This window comes from Panthera onca, chromosome A2 (genome assembly GCF_046562875.1).
Source record: "Panthera onca isolate mPanOnc1 chromosome A2, mPanOnc1 haplotype 2, whole genome shotgun sequence".
NCBI classification, from domain to species: domain Eukaryota; kingdom Metazoa; phylum Chordata; class Mammalia; order Carnivora; family Felidae; genus Panthera; species Panthera onca.
The window spans coordinates 154,222,442-154,246,838 of record NC_138340.1 but is presented as its reverse complement, the minus strand read 5'-3'; the positions used below and the strand labels follow the sequence as shown (position 1 = coordinate 154,246,838).

General features: G+C 41.9%; 1 protein-coding gene across 1 annotated transcript in view; it reads right to left on the bottom strand.

Moving 5' to 3' along the window:
- TBXAS1 (thromboxane A synthase 1) overlaps nt 1–24,397 on the bottom strand; it is a 156,058-nt gene that overhangs the window by 118,034 nt on the left and 13,627 nt on the right. The window contains exon 2 of the mRNA XM_060633934.3: nt 2,020–2,113. Within this exon, the coding sequence (XP_060489917.1) occupies nt 2,020–2,113 (94 nt within the window). The remainder of the gene's footprint in view (nt 1–2,019; nt 2,114–24,397) is intronic.

The following is a 24,397-nucleotide window of genomic DNA, read 5'->3' as shown; positions in this document are numbered from 1 at the left end:
GTGGGGTGGAGGGTCAGAAGGTGCCAGATCCATTGTCCTGTAGGGATGCAGTAGTGTAGTAGGAATGGAGTGTGTGTGCAAATATACACAGAGGAGCTGTAGGGGTGAAGGGATGGAGATGTCACACAGATCCCTGTGTTGTGGGAATGAAGTACACAGGGAGACACGTGATGGGTAGGGAAGGGGAAGGGGGGAAGAGGTGGATATCCTTAATGGAAACACATCTCATTCTTATTACATAGACTTTCGCAGTCTAAGCTTGCCATATATCAAAGAAAGCTTCTATGAATATAAAAATAGTCGCTGAAATTACTATGTTCTGGAGAGAACTTGGCAAGGTTTGCACATACAAGGATGCTGAGCTGAAAAGGAGCATATGTGGAAATTAACCAGAGGCAGGAGCACAGTGTTCTCTTCACATGGACGGTTATACTATTTTTTTTCCTCAAAAATGTTAGTACTAAATTACTCAACGGAATGCAACTGATCATTCCCCCCACCCCCTGAAATATGTGAAATTTATTTACTTTAATTTCCTATCCAGTGTGTTGTTCTATTTTGACACTCAGAAATTTCTTCACACTTGCTTCAAGAACTCACAGGAAGCCTTGATGAGATCGCTATTTGCAGGCTTCACATTGTGAACATCCCCCCAAGACAGAGACGAGGAGAAGGTATTTAAAACCCGAAGAAGAGCAGAACAACAACAATAAAGAGTGAAAAGAACATTGGACAGAGAAAGGGACAAAAAGGAAGAGAAAAGAAAGGAGGAGGGAAAAGGACAGAAATAGCTATTGTTATCTGTCTGGTGCTGAGGGCCAGCCTTTCTGAGGGTAGGGGTGGGGAAATGCTAGAGACATGTTGAACAGATATGATCATGATTGGCCCACACTTAGCCCTTCCTGTCTCTGGCTCAGCGGCCCTTCACACGCAGGACCTGTCGGCTCCTGATGTTGGGGCTGGTGGCAACACGGCCATGAGTTCACAGATTAAACCATGTGGCTTCTGAGAAAACCCAATGAGGGAAAACAGAATACCCTTAGAAGATAGAGTCCTGGGGCTGTATCTACAAATGACTACTGGACATATTGACTTGCATGTCATTCTGGCCAAGGGTATCTCCCTGAACCAGCTGCCTTCCTGACCTTCTATTTCTGTCAACTCATGGCCATTCTCCCTATTAACCTGGCTCAACACTTAGAGGCACTTAGCTCATTTACCTTGAATTCTCTACACCCAATTCATTCCAGGAGTCACTAACTTTGCCCCCAATGTCCTTCTTTTTTCACACGGACCACCTGGGCCAACCCCTCATCAATTCACCTAGACTTAATCTAAATCTTCCTCCCTGCAGAGTCACCCTTTACTTCAAGGTCCCTCTCCTGCTTGAAAATGATAGCACACTAGCCAGCCAGCCAGCCAGCCCATTGCTGTCTCACACAGCTGCTTCCCCTAGTGCTCCCCCATCTTCAGCTTTTAGTAAGTCCAGGCTGCTCGTCAAGCTGTTCCTTGTTTTTCATTTAAGTGAGATCACACACATCGTTGCTCCCCACCTGGTTTGTGTTCTTGTCTTTGTGACTATTGTTCCTGCAGGACCTCCTTCTCTAGGAAGTCCTCCAGTGTGATTCTAGCCCTGACAGAGAATCAGGGTTGATTCTACCTAGGGTACATCCTATCTCATGTTTAACACCATGATTTTATGTGTGCACTCAAGGGAAGAAGTAACTTCTGCTTCTTCCATATCCCAGCCCCTGGCACATTTAGATACCCAGTCAATGGGTTTTGGGGTGAATGGATGAATGAATGGGTGACAGGACTCACTGCATGCTGATGAGTAATAAACAATGGATTGTTGTCATCATGTGAGAATTCATTCAGTAGGGGAAGGCTCAATACACAGCGCCTTCACATATAGACCACCCCAGTGTAGGCGATGTAGATGGGAGCAGTGCTTCATGGGTAAAGTTGCCCTGGGCTCAGCATATCTTATGCTGGAAGACAATGGAAGGCTTCCCTTACCTGGCGGAAAAATGCCAAGTTTCCAACAAAAGGAGAAGGCTTGGGATGTCTGATGCCCAGCTTCTCCAGTCTTGAAAACGCTGATGTGGAGTACCTGAAGGGAAAAGCAAAATTTAAAAACCAAGGACCTGAAGTTTTCATTCATACGTTGGCCCTGTTAGGAAACAGAATTACTGAGCTCTCCTCAGGGAAGGGTGGAAGGAGTGGTTTCTGGTTGACAGTGTCTAAGGACCAAAGAGGTAGAGATGTAGAGGCGAGTGAGTGGAATAGAACCCAGGAAATTCCTCCTGATTGAGTGACAGGCTGGAGATTGAGGAATCCTAAAATGTCACAGTTAGAAGACAAGGTGATGGTGTGGTCTAAATGCCCCTTCCCTACCTAAAGTTTCCATCAATACATTGTTTTTAAAAATGTACCTCTCCCCAGTTCAGTTCCTTTGTCTCTACATCTACCATGGACGATTATCAGAAGGCAAAGCAGAAAAAAAAAAAAAAGTAACAATGGCAAAAATAAGTTCCCTGTGCAAATTTGTGTTTTCCTGGTCAAAACTGACCCCTGCACATAATTTGTCCCTCATCACATTGCATGGACTAATAGAGAAAAATAAAAACCAGGAGGGAGAGAACACACCATGGAGATAAGACCTCATCTCCAACTGCTTATAACCTCTTTATGTCTTTGTTTTCATGTCCTGAAACCATATGGGAAGCATATTTTCTTAACCAAAAATCAGGAAACGTGGCCCGACAGATTTCTGTGCCACTTTCTAGGAGAAAGCAGCAGTCTGAGAAGTGCAGCGTAGCTGTCAAAACATTGGAATTACTAGGATATTTCACCAGTTTATGGGAACAGAGGGATAACACAGTTAAAGTCAGAACTGGCTTAGAAAAACCTGGACATATGGCTAAAATCCCTAATCAGCCAGCCAATTAGGTCAAAAGTTCAGTTAGTTCAGAAAAATTAATGAGTCAAACTGGTGTTTAGCATCATGCAGAGATCAGCCAAATCTCAATTCAGGAGCAAGGAAAAATTTAGAACATATCATTACAGCCAAGCTTCCTGGGAGTACTAGAATTTAGACGAACAAAATGCTGCTCTAAAAATCATTCACCTATCATTAGAAAGATGGAATGTTCATGGTAGTCTCTGACCTTCCCCTTTCCCACCTGTAGTCCAACAAGAAGCACTTAAAATACAAATTTTTCATCAAATATTCAGAAATTCAGGGAAAGGACAACCCAGCTTGAGTGCTGGTTTGTGTTACTCTGAGCAATGGGTCTACTTTCAAAGTAGTCACAAGGGAGAACCAAGAATGGGAAGAAGTTTTCCACCATCTGGCTGCATTACTGGGTTTGAATGAGTTCCCAGGACATCACATGTAAGTCCATGTTCAAGTGTGATTACAGGCCGCACTTAAGAGCCACGTGTGAATTACATGGATCAGTCAGGCCATCATTCCTCTTCATTAGCTTTTGTACCAAAGGTCAACAGCATAGTGTGCAAAAGTTATTCGTTCAAGTAGACCAGGATATTTTAAATAATTCCCCTCACCCCAAAGAGGAAAAACCAAAGAAGACTTACCAGTGCACTTAACACTTCCCTCAGCATCCTTGAATCTGGCTTCTATCTTCATTTCTCTATCAGTTTTTGTGAATTATTTTCTAAATGTGATCTCTAATGGGTAGAAAGAGATATGTAGATCTTGGGCCACGTAATTACATCTTAATTTTTTAATTAGATGTCTTGATTGTCTAATTAAAGGACAAGAAGTCTGTGCCTAATTACACGTGCTAATTATTATGCAAGTCCATGCCCTAATTATGTAACTCCACTTACAAAAATACTGCTTGTGTGTCTCTGCACAAAATTCAGACATTTTCAAACATATGGCATCAGCAGAGAATGTTCTGGACATAACCATAAACTTCACTTTGCAACATGTACTCCAAGTATAGACTTGGGCCTCTTCAGCTGGGAATTGGCCAAAAGTTGCCATTAGTAACCAGAGTCCTCGTACCAGAATCAACAGGGAAGGATCACTGGCACCAGACTGCTGGGCAAAATTGCAAAGTGAGTTCCATTTGTCTTGCTTTCACTTCCTTCTCTGCATCCTTGTTTCATCCTTCCTGGTCCCAGGGTCCTCATGCTGCCCTCTGTCTGTCTCAACACACTCTCTGGACAATCCATGGACCCTAGCTGTTATGGGTTGAATCGTGTCACCCCCAAAAAAGAATAGTTGAAGTCCTAACCCCTGGTACCTCAGAATATGATCTTATTTAGAGATAGAGTGGTCACTAATGTGATTAGTTAAGATCAGATCATACCCAAGTAGAGTGGAACTCTAATCCTTATGGCAGGTGTCCTTATAAAAGGACGGCCACGTGAAGACATGGAGACATGGGGAGAATTCCATCTGACAACAAAGGCAGAGATTGGAGTTAACACAACTACAAGCCAGGGAACACCAAAGATGGACAGCAAACCACCAGAAGCTAGGAAGAGGCCAGAAAGGACACCCCTTTATAGGTTTCAGAGGGAGCATAGCCTTGCAAAAACCATAATTTCAGGGTCTGGCTTCCAGAACTGTGAGACAATGAATTCCTAGTGTTTTAAGCTCAGTTTGTGGTACTTTGTTATGGCAGTCTTAGGAAACTGATACACCAAGAATACCCATGAATGAGTTTCAGAGAATCAATGAAAAAATATCTTTAAAAAAGTCTCCTCCTGCTACTCTAAAAATTGTCACCATGAAGGAAATTTCTTTTTTATGTCAAATTGTGCCATTAGGTCCTGTGCCATCAAAAAAGTGCAGGTAGGCTGGGATGCTACTGTGAAAAGCAAGTAGTATGCAGTTGTCATGCAGCCGCCATATTGTAGTATTCTTGTCTTTGATGGGAATTAATAAAAACATCCCTTATGATTATGGACATCTATCATTGTTTACCTTAAGGATACTTAAGTTGGAAAATGACATCAAAAAGTATATATAGTAGCCTTAGATACCCTTCTCTGGTTTCATTTCACAGCTGAAATAGTCATTTCTTGCTATAGCACACAAATTCCTGCACTGCCAGGGGCGTGTCTTCTACTACACCTTCTCAAAATAAATTGAATAATATGAATCATGTTCAAAATAAGATTCCATTTTTAAAGTCTAGAAGTTCCCCAGTATTTCATTTTCCCCGAGACAAAGCCCTTTCTTGATGGATTCCACAAAAGTGGTCAGCCTTTTGGTTAGCCAAAGAAGTCACTTGCGATACATTGAGGAAATATTTTGATGAATCATGTATGAAAGAGATAGTCAAGCTGATTGAGGTTTGGAGCAAGAGAAGACAGTCAAGTGATGGCCTGCCCTCCAGGATTTCCCTCACTGAATATCTTAAGCAGCCATAGAAGACGTGGTTTCTCTCTTGTGTGCTTCTGGGAACCGCTAGCTCCTTGGTTCATCCATTATGTTCTCAACATTACTATTGAAGAATTTCTACTTGGTGAGATTCAAGTCTGTTGATGTGTTTTTGAAATGCTGAAATATTCCTTTGGCAAATAACACATCTCCTGGGGTAAAAATCGTGATTCTCCAGTGAAGCCAGGTAACCCCACCTGTCCTGCTCTTTGGAGAAGAAAAGCCCTTTGTCATGGTTACTCGACGCTTGTGACATGTATGGCCATCAAAGGACTTGCCAGCAATTCCATTAAAAATTGTGGCCACATTGGAAACATTAGAAACAAGGCCTTAAATTGTTGCCTTCTCAAAAGGTTTTAAGACACGGGAGCAGAGTGTTTGCCAACTTTGACAGAGATTTGGGCAAAAAAACCACTACAACTATTAGACGAAGCCCACTTTAATTTTACTGTAATTCTTTCTAGTTTTTTCTGTGAGGATTTTTTGAGATTACATTCTCTATAATGTTTTCTTATTTCTATTTCTCTATATTTCTACTTTTAAACTTGATATAAGGGAAGAAATCTCTGTATTAATCCTTTATGAATATTATTTTTTGAAAATGTTATTAATTTATTTTAAAAAGAGAGATTGAGAGAAAGAGCATGAGCAGGGGAGAGGGGCAGATGGAAAGAGAGAGAATCTTAAGCAGGTTCTATGCTCAGCATGGAACCCTATGCACGTCCCAATCTCACGACCCTGGAATCATCACCTGAACCAAAATCAAGAGTCAGATGCCTAACCGACTGAGCCACTCAGGTGCCTGTGAATATTATTTTTATGGCTGCAGAATATTCCTCTTGTGGACATATCATAATTTACTAAATTATTCTTATTGGTAAATATTTAGGCTGTTCTTGATTTTTTTAGCTGATTTAAGGTCTGTTACTACAATGAATATCTCTGTGCATCAACCTTTTCTAGCACTTTATGCATCAAGCTTTTCTAGACCTGAAATCCATGAGTGACCAGATTCAAATATTGGTACACAATGCTTTCCAGGAAGTTTGTCCCAGTGAGTCTCACTGGCAGTGTATCCATTTCACCAAATGCTCTCATAAAATTTTACCCCCTTTTTTTAGACACATCAATGTATCTTGATGTCTGCATTTCTTGGATTATGGGGGGTGGGGGGGGGGGAAGAGAGAGAGAATGAGAATATTTTGCCATCTCTTTTTCTCTAATTTCAAAAATATCTCCCACCTTTGAAATTCTTCCTTTCTCCCCTCATTACTACCATAGCTGATCCAGGTGGCAGGCATAATTGTGCCACACCAACTGGTTAAATAATTAATTGGAAAATGAGCAGTCATTGATGGGTGACTGTAGGTTGACTCCAAGCACACATTTGGGTAGGGAAACGAAGATAAGCAGATGAATTCTGAATAGGTTTTTTTTTTTTTTTTTTTTTTTTTTTTTTTTTTTTTTTTTTTTTTTTTTTTTTTTGAGAAAATAACTCTCTACAGGCTGGTTAGTTGATTTTAAATTCTGTTTCCTTCTCCTTCCTTGCCCCATTAATACTACAGAAACTTTAAGTAGAAATTGCATCAGCCGTCCTCCAGGCAGGAGCTCCTTAGAAATGCTGAGTTTCTAGATGAGGTCACCCCAGGTCCCCTGTTAGCACCTCATCTCTGTTCAGCATCTTCGTGGTTGGTCCCCTCTCCCAGAACCCGCTGCCCCAAGACCATGCTCTCAGCTTGTCCTCAGGGCTGGAAACCATCTAGTGCACATTCATGTCTCCATTAGTAGTAGTTAGATTATCTACTAAGATACAACCTAGAAACCAGAATGTTCATTTACTAATCTGTCAGAGTAGGTATCCTTTTCCAGGAACAGGAATCTGATGTCCCTCCTCAGAGCCCCTCCCCTCCTAGTACTTGAGAAGCCAAATCAATCATCAGAGTGTTGAGTCAGGTTCTATAATGAGAGGTGGCTCATTAGAAGAGGTATGTCACTGGGACCCTGGTAAAATAATCCCGCCCTAATGCCGAGCACATCCCTATAAAGGTTTGGCAATGAGACAGTGTGCTTGCTGTCCCACCCACCTTTCCCCACTGATTTGTATTGCCGCCTCTATCATACTCCTTAGTACTAGAGGTGCCTGGTTCTGTTTTGATCCATTTGTCTGGCTTATGGCAATGCCTCACTATTTTAACTATTACAATTCTGTATTACTTTTTAATATCTTACTTTCTCATATTAGTTTTAGAATTAACTAGTCTAGTTTGATGAAATAGTCTGCTGAGATTTTTTTTATTGGAATTGCATTAAATTTATAGAGTACAAACATTATTACAACATTGAGTATTCTCACCTATGGATGTATTATATCTCCCCATTGATTCTGTTGTCTCTGTCCTTCAGTAACATTTTATAATTTTATGCACAAGAATATCTCTTTGCCATTTACATATGTTGGTTATTGATATTGCTCATGTGTAAGAACACTATTTGTTTTTTATGCCAATCTTGTAATCAGTGATCCTTCTAAATTTTCTTGTTAGTTCTGTGGGATTTACATGTGGGATATCTGATTTCTTATGCTGACAATCATGTTTTATGCAAATAATATCAGTTTGTTCTATTTCTTTCTAATCATTTTGTTTCACTTTTCATTTTATTTTCTTATTACATTGGCTGGGACCTCTAGTACAGTGTTTAAAAGAAGCAATAAAAGAGAGCATCTTTTTCATATTCTTGATTATAGGAATGTGTCTAATGTTTCAAACTCAATAGTGAGGGGCGCCTGGGTGGCTCAGTCGGTTAAGCGTCCGACTTCGGCTCAGGTCATGATCTCATAGCTTGTGAGTTCGAGCCCTGCGTCGGGCTCTGTGCTGGCAGCTCAGAGCCTGGAGCCTGCTTCAGATTCTGTGTCTCCCTCTCTCTCTGGCCCTCCCCTGTTCATGCTCTGTCTCTCTCTGTCTCAAAAATAAATAAACATTAAAAAAAATTTTTAAAAAACCTCAAGAGTGAGATTTTGCTGCAGATTTTTTACAGATATCCTTTATTGGGTTAAGGACATTTTTTTTCTATTCCTCATTTGCTTAGAAAAGTTTTTCTTAGTTAGTCTTGCTATATAGGCTTATCTATTTTATTAATCTTTTCAAAGCACCAAGTTTTGCTTTTATTGATCCTTTCTAGTTTTTTGTTTGTTTGTTTTCTATTTCACTATTTGTTTAGCATTTTTTATTATGGTCCACCTTCTATTTTCTTTGGGTTTACTCTTTGTTCTTTGTTTCTTTGGATTTTGTTTATCTGTTTTAGTTTGTTAAGTTAATAATTGTAATTCACTTATTTTTAGTATTTAAAAAAAATAAATGCATTTAAGGCTGTAAATCCTCCTCTAAATGCTTCTTTACCTGCATCCCACACATTCTGAAATGTAGTGCTTTCATTGTCTAATAGTTCCATTCTAACAGGGAACTTCTGAATATAAAATGTGCTGTAAGATGGACACAAGCAAAACTCAGAGGGAAGTATTTTTGAATTATAAGACTTTCCTATTGTTTTTCATTTCTGCCCAGGCTTACCTATAAGATTTACTAAGTAAAATTCCTTATAATTTGTTCCAAAAGACCCAGAAAAGGGAACCGCTTAAAGTCCTCACTCCTCTAGGGGAAAAGAAAATAAATGAGTACTGAATAAATACGTAAGTATCTGACTGATACTTTCCCTAGTAATGTAAAAACCACAAAAGCCTACTCATTTCAGTCATTACCCTGACAACAGCTTTGTCACAACACAAGAAAAATACATTTATACAGAAATACGATCATATAAATCATATAAAGGTAGAAATCAATATTATTTTCACATTACTGATTTGGAAATTAAGTCATAAGGAGGTTACGGAAGGCACTTAAGTGCTGCTAAGCAATTGAGTCAGAATGGAAACCAGGTCTGCCACATTTCAAACAGGTGCTGGTATCCACTAACTCTACTAACCTGTTCCTTTCCATCCTCTAGGCTAGGATGTTGTGGATAAGCCACCACATGAGAACACAGAATATGCTGAGAACAAAGGCAGGTTTATTAGAAACCAAAGGTATAGTAATAACAGATACTAATGAACTGATGATCATGATGAGAGATATATTTTGTCTATCTAAAAGCCTCACTTGTGTTTCTTACCCATCTCTTACTCAGAATTCTCAACTATGTCTTCTTTCAGTTGTGTTGCTTTCTCCCGTTCTCCTGGATCATTCCTGTCTGGATACAAACATATTGCAGTGTCTTCCATCATAAAGGAAAAAGGCAAACCCCTTTGATTCCAGTCATTGCCTTCTTTTTCGTCCTTCCTTGAGAGTAACATCCTTTGAAAGCATTATCTAGACTTGTTCTCTCCCCTTCTATACCCCTAGTCTCTTCTCCACCTGTTCCAACTATGTTTTTTGTACCCACCACTATACTGGGATTGCCCTTGTCAAGGTCATTCATGATTCTTATCTTGTCAACCCAATGATTTCTTGCCAATCTTTGTACTTGACCTCTCAGTAGCATTTGACACAAATCAACACTTTCTTCTTCCTGAAACACTCTCCTTCTCTTGCTCCCTGTCGGCATTCCTCCTACCTCAGAGGCTGCTCCTCAGTGTCTTTGCTACCTCCTTTCCTTCTAACAGTCTCACCACTTTGCATACCATCTATACATCAATAACTTCCACATTTCTGGGGTGTCTGGGTGGCTCAGTTGGTTAAGTATCCAACTTTGGCTCAGGTCATGATCTTGTGGTTTGTGAGTTCGAGCCCCACGATGGGCTCTGTGCTGACAGCTCAGAGCCTAGAGCCTGCTTCAGATTCTGTGTCTCCCTGTCTCTCTCTCTCTTTGCCCTTCCCCTGCTTGTGCTCTGTCTTTTCTCTCTCAAAAATAGGTAAACATTTAAAAAAATAACTTCCACATTTCTCTCTCTAGTTCCATTCTCCATTCTCTCCACTAAACTCATCTTTATACAACTGCCAAATTGATTGCACGCTTTTAATGTCTATTAGGCATTTTAAACTTAACATATCCAAATCTGAGTTCAATTTTCCCCCTAAATTTCATCCTGCCCAGTCATCTCTATGTCACGATTGCAACCACAATCCACCCATTGCTCAAGCCACAAACATTTGAGACATGGTCAAGTGTGTAATTGTTTAATATATGACTACCCCTTTTAGTTGGAGAAGTATACATCTCCACCCCATTTACATTAGGCTTGGTTATGTGGCTTTTTTTTTTTTTTTTTTTTTTTGGCCAACTGAGCGTGAACAGATACAACATGAACCACATCCAAGCAAAAGTCAAGAGAGCAGCACACGGTGAACCATTTATTTTTCCCTCTGCCATGAGACCCCTAGTCTCCCAGGTGAGAGCTTTCCTGAAGTCTGGGTCCTGTAATAAAGATGAGGAGAAGCAGAGCTGAAAGTGATCCATGCTAGATATTTAGTGTGAGCAAGAAATAAATATTTGTTGATGTAAATCACTGAGATTGGAGGCACTTGCTGTCCACGTGAAACTTACCTGAAGCTGACTGATATTAGACCTGTTTTATCCTTCTCTTTCATTTTTCATACTTTACAATCTATCGGCAAATCCTTACAGTTCCATCTTCAAATTAGCTCCTTCTCCATAACTGCTCACTTCTCTCCATCTACATTGCTTCTACCCTGGTACAAGCCCCATAGCAGGGCTATTTGCTAGTTTCTAGCAAATGCATTTACCCTTTGACCCATCAAATTCACTTCTAGGAATTTGTTCTACCTGCATCCTTGAACATATACAGAGGTATTCATTTCAGCATTTTTATAACATCAAAAGACTGGAAACAACCTAGACACCTGTCGGTTTGGGGCTCTTTAGATAAATCATGATGCATCCATTTAATAATATACTATGCAACAAAGATGGAAAGTCGTTAACATACAATATTACACATTGTCGGTGTTTAAATTTCCCCATGTGTCTCATAATTTTTCTTTTATAGTACATTTGTTGAATGAGGATCTAAATAAATTCTATGTGTTGTAATTGGGTCAGATGCCTCTTCTTGAGTATCTCTAAGTCTCTAAATTCCCCTCAACCCCCCCCCCCCCCACCTACCTTTTTCCCTCTTGGATTTTTTATAAACAAAACAGGTTGTGTCTTGTAGAGTCTCCCATTGTCTGAATTTCAATAGTTGCATATTCCATGGTGTAGTTTAACATGTTCTTCAGTCCCAGTCTGGTAGTCTGATCTAAACCACTGGTTCCTGAATTTGTCTGCACACTGAGGAGCTTCAGAATATCCTCATGTTTATGTCCTACTCCCCACCCCCCATGGTGACTTAATTATGTAAGGTGTGACTTGGGCTTTGGAATTTTACAAAGATCCTACATTGATTGCAGTGTTCAAAGCCTGATCCAGAGGCTTTTTCTGTCAGACTGCGCTATAGGAGATTGATGATATCTATTTTTCTCTGTTATTTTGATCTTTGGACTTGTGAAGATTGTCACCTAGATCCATTAATTCATTAGGAGCTGCAAAAGGGTGATATTCCTTCTGCACTGTTAGCTGGAATAATTCTGAATTTACCCTCATCTGCTATGGTTATAGCAGTTCATATAAGAAAAGTAGGATCAGTGTTTGAGTCTTTCCTTTTATTGTTAGTTTTCAAAATAATGAGTTGATTGTATAACATCGTACAGTAGTAACTCCTGTTATTTTTGTATCATTTTGAATTCATGGGTTTAAGTATATTTGATATGTTTTGATCCATTGTAATGATTGCTTTATTCATCAAATTGTCCCATCTTTGGCTAGTGGGACCACATATAAGTTTGCTCCTGAGTACTTTTGATAGAATGTCTTTCTTGCTTTCTGAAATGTCAAGATGCTTCAAGTTCATCTTGTACATTTCTTGCCCCAGACCTAGATTAGCCACTTTCGCAAGAAGCCGTGGTTCTGTTTAATGGGAAATGCTATCTGGGGATCATAATAAGAGAAGACTTTTCACTGTACCTCTTGGTGATACTTCATGATACCATTTTGATACTTCAATCACATGAATGCCTATGCAAAAACATGAATAGATCTTGAAACTTTTAAATTAAATCCTCTATACTTGGAATTATTTTAAATGTAGAGTGATACCTTACAAAAAAGATCAATATGGTGAATACTATCAAAAAGTGAAGGAAATTTTTAAAGTTGGTTCACACCCAGCATGGAGCCCAACATGGGGCTTGAACTCAAGATCAAGACCTGAGGTGAGATCAAGAGTCAGACACTTAACTGACTGAGCCGCCCAAGCACCCCAGGTGAAGGAATTTTTTAAAAGTAAGCTTTCCCAACTGTATTAGTTTCCTATTGTCATTATAACAAATAACCACAAACTTAATGGTTTAAAACAAAACAATGTATTATCTTACAGTTCTGGAGGCCAGCAATCCAAATGAATCTCGCTAGTCTAACGTTAAGATGTCAACAGGGCTGGTTCTTTCTGGAGGCTACAGGGGAGTATTGGTTCTTTGTTTCCTTGGCTTATGGCCACATCACTCCAATCTCTACTTTCAGTCACCATATTAACGTCTCTGATTCTGACTCCTCCTGCGTTCCCCTCATAAAGGCCCTTGTGATTACATTTAGGACCCACCAGGGTAATTCAGTACACCCTCCCTATCTCAAGATCCCTAATCGCATCCTCAAAGTCCCTTTTGCCAAATAAAGTGGCATTCACAAATTCCAGGGCGTAGAACATGGACATCTTTGGGAGTCATTATTCAGTTACCACACCAACTTATATTTCTATAAATATAACCTATATTTATGTATACACCCTGACTTTATTTTGGAGTGTGCCTGAAAAGGGGAAGTGCCTGGGTGGGGACCATGAGATCATCAGGGCTTCCTGTTTAAAGAGAACTGGATGGTACATCTGCTTGGGGGTGGGAGGAGGCAAGCCCAAGGCTCACATGACATTAAGCCTTTGTCTCAGGCACCAACTGCTGAACTAAGCTTTACTGGCCCTCCCGACTAAACAGCCAACAGATAAGTATTTTAAAGAAAATATTACAATTTTTTTAAACAAATAATATGTCATCCAGTTGATGGCTATTATAGCACAGAGCTAACTTTTTCATTTCTATCCCAACTTTTCGGAGCAGGAGAGTCCGCTGAGGAAATAAATCTCTAAACTCAGTCATTTGTATAACATCTTTACAATTTCTGCCGTGTCTGCAAATGTCCTATGCTATTACTTGCTTACCAATTTCCTTTAAAGAAACTTAAGTGCATTTATTTCAAAAGGAAACCTTATGTCATGACCATAAATGAAAACTATTACCGCTTCCATAAAGAAGAAGTAACGGTAAAAATCAACACTATATCGTGGAAAAATTTTTAAGCCTGTGAACCCCCTAAAAGTTCACACGGATGGTCCATAGGCCACTGCTGGGAAGACCTGGCTCTTGAGGACAATCTGAGCAGGCCACATGTTTTAGTGTGCTCTGTCTAGTTTGTCCCAGCTTAGCAGACAGTTTAACACCATGCCCAGAGAACGATGAAAGACCTTTCTCAGAGCGCACGTGGAGAATTAGAGCAAATGAATCTTATTGTCCTGTATTTCTCTCTCTCAGTACTGAAGAGAGCTAGTCTGCTTTTGCCATTGGATTTATTCTAAACTGTGATTGTAGTTTACCCTCCCGAAGAGGTGAGGTCCTAGCAGTGAAGTGCTTTATCACTGTGAGGGCTAATGTTAACCGACATGTTACAAATGAAGAGTATCACTGGGTCGACACAGATTCACTGCATGTCTCGTTGCAGACACGGTGCTGGGTGCTAGGGACGCTGCAGGGACGTGTCACTTACAACCTAGTGGACCAGACAGATTTTCCATGGCTAATGACAAGCAGTTAATTAAGCATTTACAGTATGATCTTTGCAGCAAAGAAGCATCCCATGCCTGTTGAAATGTATGTTTGTAGTTTGCTAACTTAAGAGCACTCCTCCTGTCCAACTACTGGATGGAATTTGTCGCAGGTGAAAAAAATGGCAAGCAGTCCTTAAGGTTGTTACTCCCCCTCAAGACTAGTTTTCAAGCAACAGGGCCCTCCCAAGGGGACCAATCTCCTGAAAACCATTAAGCCAAGGACAGAGGGATCAACACTGGCATGGATAACAAGAGCTGTGTCACCATAGCAGGTGAGGGCACTGGAACAGACTGCTGCTTTGGAAAGGCTGGTAAACCAGGAGGCCAGACAGAGGGAGCAAAGGGGGTACACTGAGTGGGCCCTGCTATCCCAGGATTTCCAATGCCTGTCCCGCCCCCAGAAAACCCGCCAGTGGGGACTAATTGGCACCTCTGGGGCTGAGGCAGCAAAGGGCGTGGAATCGGAGTTGGTGGTTAGGAAGGGAGAGGGGCTCGGTGAAGACGCCTCTGCCTCTACTCCCCGATTCTGCCCCACGTCACAGTTGGCCACAGACAGATTCTGTGCGCGGGCCTTGCCCTTCTGCATCAGTGAGAAGTAAGGAGAATGATGAAGTAGCACAGAGAAGTTTCACAAGGTGGAAACACATACAACCTAGCTTTCTATTTTAAAAATAGAGCAAAGCCATTGAATTTTGTCGCAAAATCGGTTAAGTGATATTTATGAAACACTTCCGGATTTTTTTTTAAAGTGGTGGTTGTATGACTGAATTTAACTAGACTGAGCCCCCCGCCACAGACACGCCGGAAAATACAATGACAAGTATCTGATCTTAGCCAAAAGGCCGAGAAGCGATACAATGACAAATATAAATGCAGCATAAAATCTTCCCCTGAAACCTCGTTTCTAGCATGGAGAAGGAAAAAAAGGACTAATGGCTTAATGCATTTAAGAAGCACAACAGGTGAACATAAGGGAAGGAAAAATAAGATAAAAACAGAGAGGGAGGCAAACCATAAAAGACTCTTAAATACAGAGAACAAACCGAGGGTTGCTAGAGGGGAGATGGCTGGGGGGATGGGCTAAATGGGGGATGCACATTAAGGAGGGCACTTCTGGGATGAGCATTGGATGTTATATGTAGGTGATGAATCACTAAATTCTACTGAAACCGTTATTACACTATGCATTAACTAACTTGAATTTAAATAGATAAAAAATATATCCATAATAAATATTTTTAAATAAAATATTTTAAAATGTTTATGGTATTTAATTTTATAAATTTTAAATACAGATCTACTTATATATAATTTTATATGTTTATCTATTTGAAAATTAAATGCTGGGCCTTGAATTCCTCATGCGTCCGGAGGCCGCCTGGACGTGGCCTCCTCCAAAGCCCCTGCCTCATTCTGCTTCCCCCAGAAGCTGGCGAATATGGCTCTTGAGAGGAAAAAAGCAAACTCCCAGGTTTCTTACAAACTCCTGTCAAGAAAGAATTTTGCTTCGGTGAACTCCTCTCTTCTCAGTCCCCCCACCGCTGATTCCGCAGCCCTGCCCATAAGAATGAGGTTCTCAGCAGTGAGAACACAAACACAAGTCACCCACGACGTATTTTTGCAGTGGCGGAAAAGAACTAGGTTGCCCCAGTTCGGCAGGAGCATCACGGTGAGACAATTTAAAAGACTCTTGTTCCTCCTAGACAGGTAAGGGTCCAGGCCAGAGCTGAGGGTTCATCTCTTTCTCTCTCTCCATCTGCCAATTAGTAGACTGGGCCTCACTGATAATTGTGCTCTCAAGGTAGTGGCTTGTTTAAGTAATTGATGATGTTTGTCCTCACTAGGGAATCTTAGCACATCAAAAGATGTTGAGAAAGCCAAAATTCACCTAGAGTCTGAATTAATCACTTTGTCAAGCACAACAAAGGCTGTCTTGCTTTGCTAATAATCCCAAATGAGGTAGCAACCCTCGGTTAAATAAGGAAACTGTGGTGTCTGTAATTAATATTTCAAAGGGCTCAGACTGGCTTTTTTTTACTCTATTTTTATGAGAGCACAGCGAAATGCATGCAGAGCAGGAAGAGTGAGGCCTGACTTCACTGGCTTCATAGAAAAAGATTTGGGGGCTTTTGTTAACCACAGGGTCAATGTGTATGGCTGAGCCTGGGCCAGAGGAAGTTAGTCCCAGCATTTGCCTCCAAATGCTGCCTGGAGCCTCAGCACTTCCTCTTGCCCGGGCTTGGCTTCTGGAGTGCCACTGAACACCTCCCCTTTCCCCCCGCTTCAGCCGCTTCAGCCTTTCTGGGCTCACCTCAGAACCCACCTGCCCTTCAGCCTGCTCTCTGGCCAGCTCTCTGACCTCAAATTGGCTCTCTTCACCTGACAACGCAAACTTCCCCAGCCTCCCCACAGGCCCTCACTGCCCTTTGCCTCCCTACCTCCCAGACCCCCACGCCAGCCCAGGTCAGCCCTGGCATCCAGTCACACTGAAGCCCCGACTCAGGATCATGCAGCACAGGTCAGAGCCCCAGGATCCTGCAGGTCCAGGATGGAAGGCTGAACACGTTGCTGTGTTGGCCTGATTCCAGCTGCGTGGCCATCTCTAAAAGAACATTGACACCCCCAAGGCCACTTGTTAGCCGATGAGTGGGATGAGGGGATGGGGTCTGGCAGCCACCCAATTCAGTTCAGCGATCCTTACAGACTGTGGATACCATACAAAGGGTGAGTAAGACACATCTCAGCCTCCAGAGAGCCTATATTCTGGAGATCAAATGGGAGGGAGGGGATGGGATTTCCCTTGGGCTTGGGTGAACCCTGATAACTAACTGCCTTCTAGTTACTTCTTATCTTACCTACTAACTCCCCAGTTAGAAACTTCAGTGTCATCTTTGATTCTTTCCATCAATCTTCGTCTGCTACCAATCCTCACATACTGGCAGTTCGGCTTTCAAAACATCTCGAATGTGTTCTCCTTTCTTCTAACTGGCACTGCACGATTTCAGCCATCACTGTCTCCCCGGGGCATGGACTCTTCATTGGTGTCCTGAAATGGCCTCCCAGCCTCTGGTTTCTCTCTTCATCCAACAATCTGCTATCCACACCAATGCCAGAAGAATTTTGGTAACGTGCAAATCTGACCATGTTGTGGCCCAGTTCAGAGTTCTTTGTTGGCTCCCTGTCACCAAATACTAAACTCCTTTATTTGGCACACAGGGCCTTGGATGATCTGGCCCTGGACTGACTCTTCAGTGTCATTCCAAGTGGTCCCTTCCCCTGCCTTTAGACTCCAGCAATCTTGCATGACTTGGACATTTCTAGTTATACCAGCTTGTTTTACCCTTCCAGGCTTTTACCCATGCTCTTCTCCAGGGCTAGGACTGAGGCATCTAGGGTGCAACATTTAATGGGGCACTCACTTCCAGGGATGTGCAAATGCCAACCCAGCTCTTGTATGACCCTGAGAGTGAACGCCTCCTTAAATCTTGTGTTCCAGATGCCTGTTTTCCTCACCCTGGTCCCAGCACACTCTTCTCTGCCTGTTGTGTCTGCCCTCTTCCTCTACCTGGAAAGTCCTAACCATTCTTCAGGCTCTGCTAGAGGGCTACCTCCTCCAGGATCCCACCCAGAATAGAGATGTTCTCCTTGGCCACCAGCTCCCTAATGTGGAGGGGTTGCAAATGAAGAGCAGGAAAGCTCAGAATATTGTTTGTGAGAATATAATCCTGTCTAAGTTCTTTATTTACTGTACCTGGTTCTGTTTCTATCATGCGGACTTAGTCATCTGTAGTTAATCCTTTTGTTTTTATGAAGTCCTTAAAGAACCCTTTAGATGTTGTTGTGAAAAGGAGACATCTGCCTTGAGTGAACCCTAACAGACAATTAAATTAGAGCGCAGAGAGGGCAGAGGGGGCTACTCTTGTCTCTGTGTCCTGCATAGTAATAGCGAACAATTACGGAATGTTTCCCATGGGCCAGGAGCTGTTCTAAGTGTTTTGCTTTTATTAACTTATTTATTCCTCTCCACACTCTGTGCAAGAGGTGCTACTTGGACCATCCTCATTTTTCAGATGGGAAAACTGAGGCTCAGAGAGATTAAGTAACTCACCCAAGGTCACACAGCCAGTAAGCAGCTGAGCTGTCTGGTTCTGGAGTCTGTGCTTAAGCTGGCAGCCTCCGCAGTCTGTCATGTTACATTTGCAGAGCAGCAGATTGCCTGGAACCCAACCTGTCTTACAAGCCCTGCCCTGCTCACTTCTGTGGGTTAAGGACTCTGAGACCCCTGCTAAAAGGCAGATGCCATCCACAGGACTCTGTCATCCCCTGGGATCAAATCAGTTGGTCAAATCAGCCAGTCAGTCAGCAGAGCCACAAGACTTGATATAAGGACAGGTAAACTTAAAGTGAAGACTGGCCTGGGCAGAGTGGAGGCCAGCTGAGTTTCGATATGTCTGAGTAGCCAGGGTTGATACACAGGGGCATTGGGTATTGGTACAGAAGGATTCTGTTCTTTTGTATCTTGCCTAGTAGGCATTCAAAAAATACTTGCGAATTGGATGTGAGGTTATGTCTTCATAAACCCAGCCAATATTCCCATCTTTCTATTGCATTGTGACCTGTCCAATAGCCTAGAACAGGCCAGGGAAACCCAATTCTGTCTCCCAGCTTAGCAAATGGCTTAAAATGTTTAGGCAATCGAAATAACGAAAGGATATTGTGAGTGTTTCAAAAATATTTAGAATCCCATTGTATCTTGTTTGTTACTGTAATCCCCAAATCTTTGCATTGACCTAAATCTTAGCAAGCTGACTCTTTGGTCTTTGCTCATCTCCTAGCCACAATGCTCAAGTGTAGGTCCAACTGGAAATTGCATGAAAAAAAGTCAGAAGGCAATAGCTCCAGTCTAAAATCACTGAGAGTGTCAATGCCCTTTGCTCATCAGCTCTTAACCCTCCGAGCCCTGGTTCAGATGCGCAGACCTACGGAATCAGCCTGACCTTCGCCATCAGGGGAACTGCCTGCCACATCACTCGTGCCACAGTGTGAATAAATTTAATTAAAGTACATCTGTCGTCCAAAGTTTCACCATGGGTTTTTCAAGTCGGTTACTGAGCCTTGTAAAATCTGTAAGCTCTTCTCTCCTATGATGAGGTATTGAAACAAGATTTGGTTGTTCCATTCTTCATTCCATAAAGATGTATCTAGTGCCTGCTCTGTGCCAAGCACTATGCCAGATGCCATCATACTGTACCAAGAGAATACGTAGGGCCTTCTTGGCTTTTACTGAAGAGTAAGATCGGGGCAGTTGCCAACTGAGGAGAGTGAAAATGGATGGAGAGCCTTCAGAAAGCACATGGCTAATGATAGCTAACATTTCCTAAGCACTTGCTATGGGTCAGGCATCGTACCAAGTGCTTCGTGAACATTGTGCCCTTTCGTCTCCACCCACATCCATGTTATGTCCACTATGTAGATGGGGAAACTGAGACTGAAAGCTGGCCCCACGGATGTAGCCCAGGCTTGATCTGACTGATGGAATGGCCTGAGCCTCCATCCAGGCCTCTGATGTGTCTGCTTTGGCCCAGCAAAGCTGATAAGAAAAAGGAGACTGCAAGAGTCTCCTAGGAACAAAAGAAAAGAGAAGCACCACAAACTGGGGGCTTATAACCATAGAAATGTATTCTCTTGCAGTTCTGGAGCCCAGAGTCTGAAATCAAGGTGTCACAGGGCCATGTTCTCTGAGACTCTAGAAGAGGATCCTCCCTTGCTCTTCCTAGCTTCTAGAGTTGCTGGCAATCCCCAGAGTTCCTGGCTTACAGCCACTCTCTCCAACTCTGCCTCCACTGTCACATGGCTTCCTCCCTGTGTGTCTTAGTCTTCATATCACCTTCATTCTGCCTGTGTCTGCATCCAGTTTCCCACTTCTTGTAAGAACATCAGTCATGGATTAGGGCCCACTTGAACCCACTGTGACCTCATCTGAACTTCAGTGCATCTGCCAAGACCCCATTTCCAGCTAAGGCCACATGCTAAGGTCCCAAGTGGACATGAATTTTGGGGGAACACTACTTAACCCAGTGCAAAGACCATCAGAGCTGTCAGCAGACCTGGAAAAAGCCTGAAGAGAGTAACCGATATGTGTATATTGGTGGGGAGGGGTGTTCCATGCCATCCTGGGACAGAAAAGATGATACAGAAAGAACCTGATCCTAATGAAAGAAAATAGTAATTCAAAAACGTTTTTCCCTAGCTCATTCTGAATGCCATGCTTTGTTTTTTGCCTACTGGGGTGTGGGGACTCTTTTGGTATTTATGATTACATTAGCTCATCTATATTTAGTTGTTTTACTCAGCACACCCATTTTATAGAGAAAAAGGAAATGAAGTTTTGGCTGGTTATGGATTACAAGAGCACTTGCAATTCGGATTTGCCAGCAACTTCGTAGAGGACAGTGTGCACAAGTGTATGACAGGGAAGAGTGTGGAAGTGAGTTAAGTCTCCTTTTATCTTTGAAACCCCAAGTGAAATTCACCCTGTGTAACAGGCCTTGCGATACTGGGATATGCCCTTTCTTCTTATAACCACCAGCCAGCACCAAGGGGTAGTTTCTGGAAGGGCAAGAGATAATCTTAAAACATATATATATTTTTAAGAACACAGTAGGCCTTAGCACCCATGAGAATATTTAAAGCAATTCTAGAACTATTTATGTTTTCAGCCATAGCCGTTTCTTGGCATAACAGCATCCATAAATTCACTGCGCAGCATAGAACAATACATTTATCCTAAACAACACAGCTCCCAATCTGCAAGGGTGTCCCCTGGTTATAATATATTTCAGGATAGGGTGGACACACTAGGTTTTCCATATTTAGGCTTCTTTGGGTCTTCTGGACTTGGGCAATGCCTCCCTTCCATCTTGCTTTTCCTGACTGAAGTTGGGGCCCTCAGTGTGTTAGCTACTCACTTCCCCACCTGATCCCCTGAATCAATATTTGCTCTTCTCAGTGTATGCTCCAGCTCAGTCATCAGTCCACCCCTGACCTCCATTAACTGTTCACCTAGAAATACCTGGTCACATCCCCAGGCTCCGTTCAGGTCCAACCTGCATCCCTACCCTGAGCTCGTGACCCCATAGTAATACTCTTGGTGCTAGTTCATCACTCCACAGCTAAGACCACCGCAACCCTCCATGTCAGTGTCTCGGCTGCCAAAGTCCTCATCTATGTCCATTCCTTTTTTTTTTTTTTTTTGAGATCATTTTTTTCACTTACAGTAAAAATCCAAGTGTCCAATAGCTTTAAGGTTTTGTTTGTTTGTTCTTCGTTTGTTTTTATTTTTGTTTCTTATTTTGTTTTGTCTTGTTACTCATGGCCTCTTTCTGCTTCACCAGAGATCAGGACCCAGACGTGAAATCTTGGAGCATATGGTAGATTGAATCATTGCTTCCAATTTTTCACACCCTCCTTGTTTCAAAATTCTATATCATCATCCTTTTTTGTTGTCTTTTAAGTACCTCCCTCCATGGTGGGTGGAGTCTTCTTCCTCCTCACTAATGTTAGGCTTGGGCATGTCACTTGGCTTATCCAAAGAAATATGGGCAGAAATGACAGTAAACCACTTCCAGGCTGAGGCCTCAAGAGACATTATTTCCTCTAGCATCTTTTGCACTCCTGTCATCTGTCAGGTGTAGAGCTTTTCCCCAAGTATCCTCTTCATCCTGGGCCCCATTACAAACACATATGAAGTAGATCTGAACCCCACCCACAGTCTAAAACAGAGCCACCCCAGCCACCCCACAGACTGTGAGACAAATAAATGATATTGTTTGCCAATGAGTTTAGAGGGGTTTGTTATACAGCACTGCAACAATGGCTAATACAGGTCAAGTCACTTGACTTCTCTACACATTCATTTCCTCAACTATAAAATGAGGCCATTGGATTATAATCAAGGTGCTTGACCTTTTTTCTACCCCTGCACTGCTGAGGTCTCTGGAATATACCCAACAGTAACAGAGACTAAATGTATCAGAGTAAAATACTACAAATCACTAGAGAAAGAGAACAATGGGGAAATGTTAATTCCCTTTAGGAGTGGCCATGGAGAGAGTCATTTCGGTGGGGCTGAAGGGCAAATGGGAGGGGAGAATGTGAGCAAGTGTGGGATCCTCTTTCTAGTCTCTTGGCTGGAAAGAGAAGGATGGGTGGAATGGTAGCTGAGTGGAACACACAAAAAAGAGGTGGTTAGTTGATTGGTTGGTTGGCTGGCTGCCTTACTTGCATATAAGACAAGAGGGATTTGATTCTGCAGAGACACATTTATAATGTCATAATTAAGGGATAACAGAGGTAAGGGCTTAGACAGGAGTGTGCAGGAAACGAAAGGTCTGGTCTACAAGAGAGAGAGTAGAGGAAGACATACCAGGATTTGTGTGCTGATTTGATATGCATCACTGACACTTCCAATTCTCAAACACATGGGCAAGGCAAGCGTCAACCAATGAAACAAAGGCCAAATGGCAAAAAGAATTGTGTGGTTACTGTTCAACTCAGAGGATACATGTAAATTTTGTCACAGGAAAATCTTAAATTTTTCTGGAAAGCAAATGGGTCTAAAGCTTGGTTTATAGAGCACTTTTCAAGAAACAGACTTTTTTTTAAACACCTAAACTAAGAGATAAACAATTGCCATCAAGAGACTAATAATAACATATGGATGTAAGATATACTGGAATTTGAAATTTATCGGATTTGAGATTTATTGGAAATTGAGGCTCAGAAAGGCAGCTGACATCTCAACCTTCTTCTTGAGAGAAAAGTCCATCCTCTTCTCAATTGCCTTCCTTCCTAATTGCTTCGACACCTGCTGCATTCTGGCTTCTGTCCCCATCACCCCATTAGTGACCATCTCCAATATCACCTAAGACTTCTTAGTTGTTAAATATCACAGGCATTTTTCAGCCTCATCTTACCTGTTTAGGGTCAAAAACAACCTAGTGATGTCAGCCCATGATCATTCAAAATAAGACCACTAGTTTGAAATGCAGCTCTCCACCCTTTTCACTTTTATGCGTTCCTAAAGATCATGGGAGAGTTCTGAACGGTGCTAGAACTAATTAATAAATTAATAGAAACAAAAACAAAATCATGATCTATCTACCCAGCATCTACATAATTACAGCTGAGTATAAGCCTGCAGTTAATAGGTAACAACTAGCTAACGCTTATTGAACACTACTGGGCCGGGCAAGTCTACTCCATGTCTTAACTCACTTAATCTTCCAAGCATGCTATGAAGCCAGTACTGTTACTATCTCTATTTTACAAAAGGGGACCCTGAGACATAGAGACCTTACCAACTTGCTTACGCTTGCAAGGCTGGGCAGAGTTTGAATCCAGGCAGTCTGATTACAGGCTCAAACTCTGGATCACTGCACAAATGCAGAAAGGCAGCCATGAGTGAAGTGGTTTTTAGTGAGTTTTTAAAGACAGTATTGGAGAACTGACACACTGGTGAAGTTCTTGGGAGTCATTTGCTTTCCTAAATGGGTTCCCCAGTCACCTTTGCACTGTGATTTTGTTTAGCAGTCCTTCCCTTATAAATAGTGCAGAGATGAACTTCACCCACAGCACAGGCTAGGCTGAATTATAGAGACATAATCTTTTATTAAGATCCAGAGCTCAGGATGCCTAGGTTGCTTAGTCAGTTAAGTGTCTGACTCTTGGTTTCCGCTCAGGTCATGACCTCATGGTTTGTGGGTTCAACCCCCGCATCAAGGATCTGTGCTGACAGCACAGAACCTGCTTGGGATTCTCTTTCTCTCCTTCTCTCTCTGCCCCTTCCCTATGCGTACTCTGTCTCTTTCTCTCTCAAAATAAATAAATAAAATTAAAAAAAAAAAAAAGATCCAGAGTTCGATTTGATGACATTTTGTTATCTAACAAGTGAGAATTGTAGCTGCTCGTGGTGGAATGCAGCCAGAAACAAATGGAAATTCTCTATGATAATATTCATAGCAGCAAAGAGCAGCTAACTTGTATTGGGT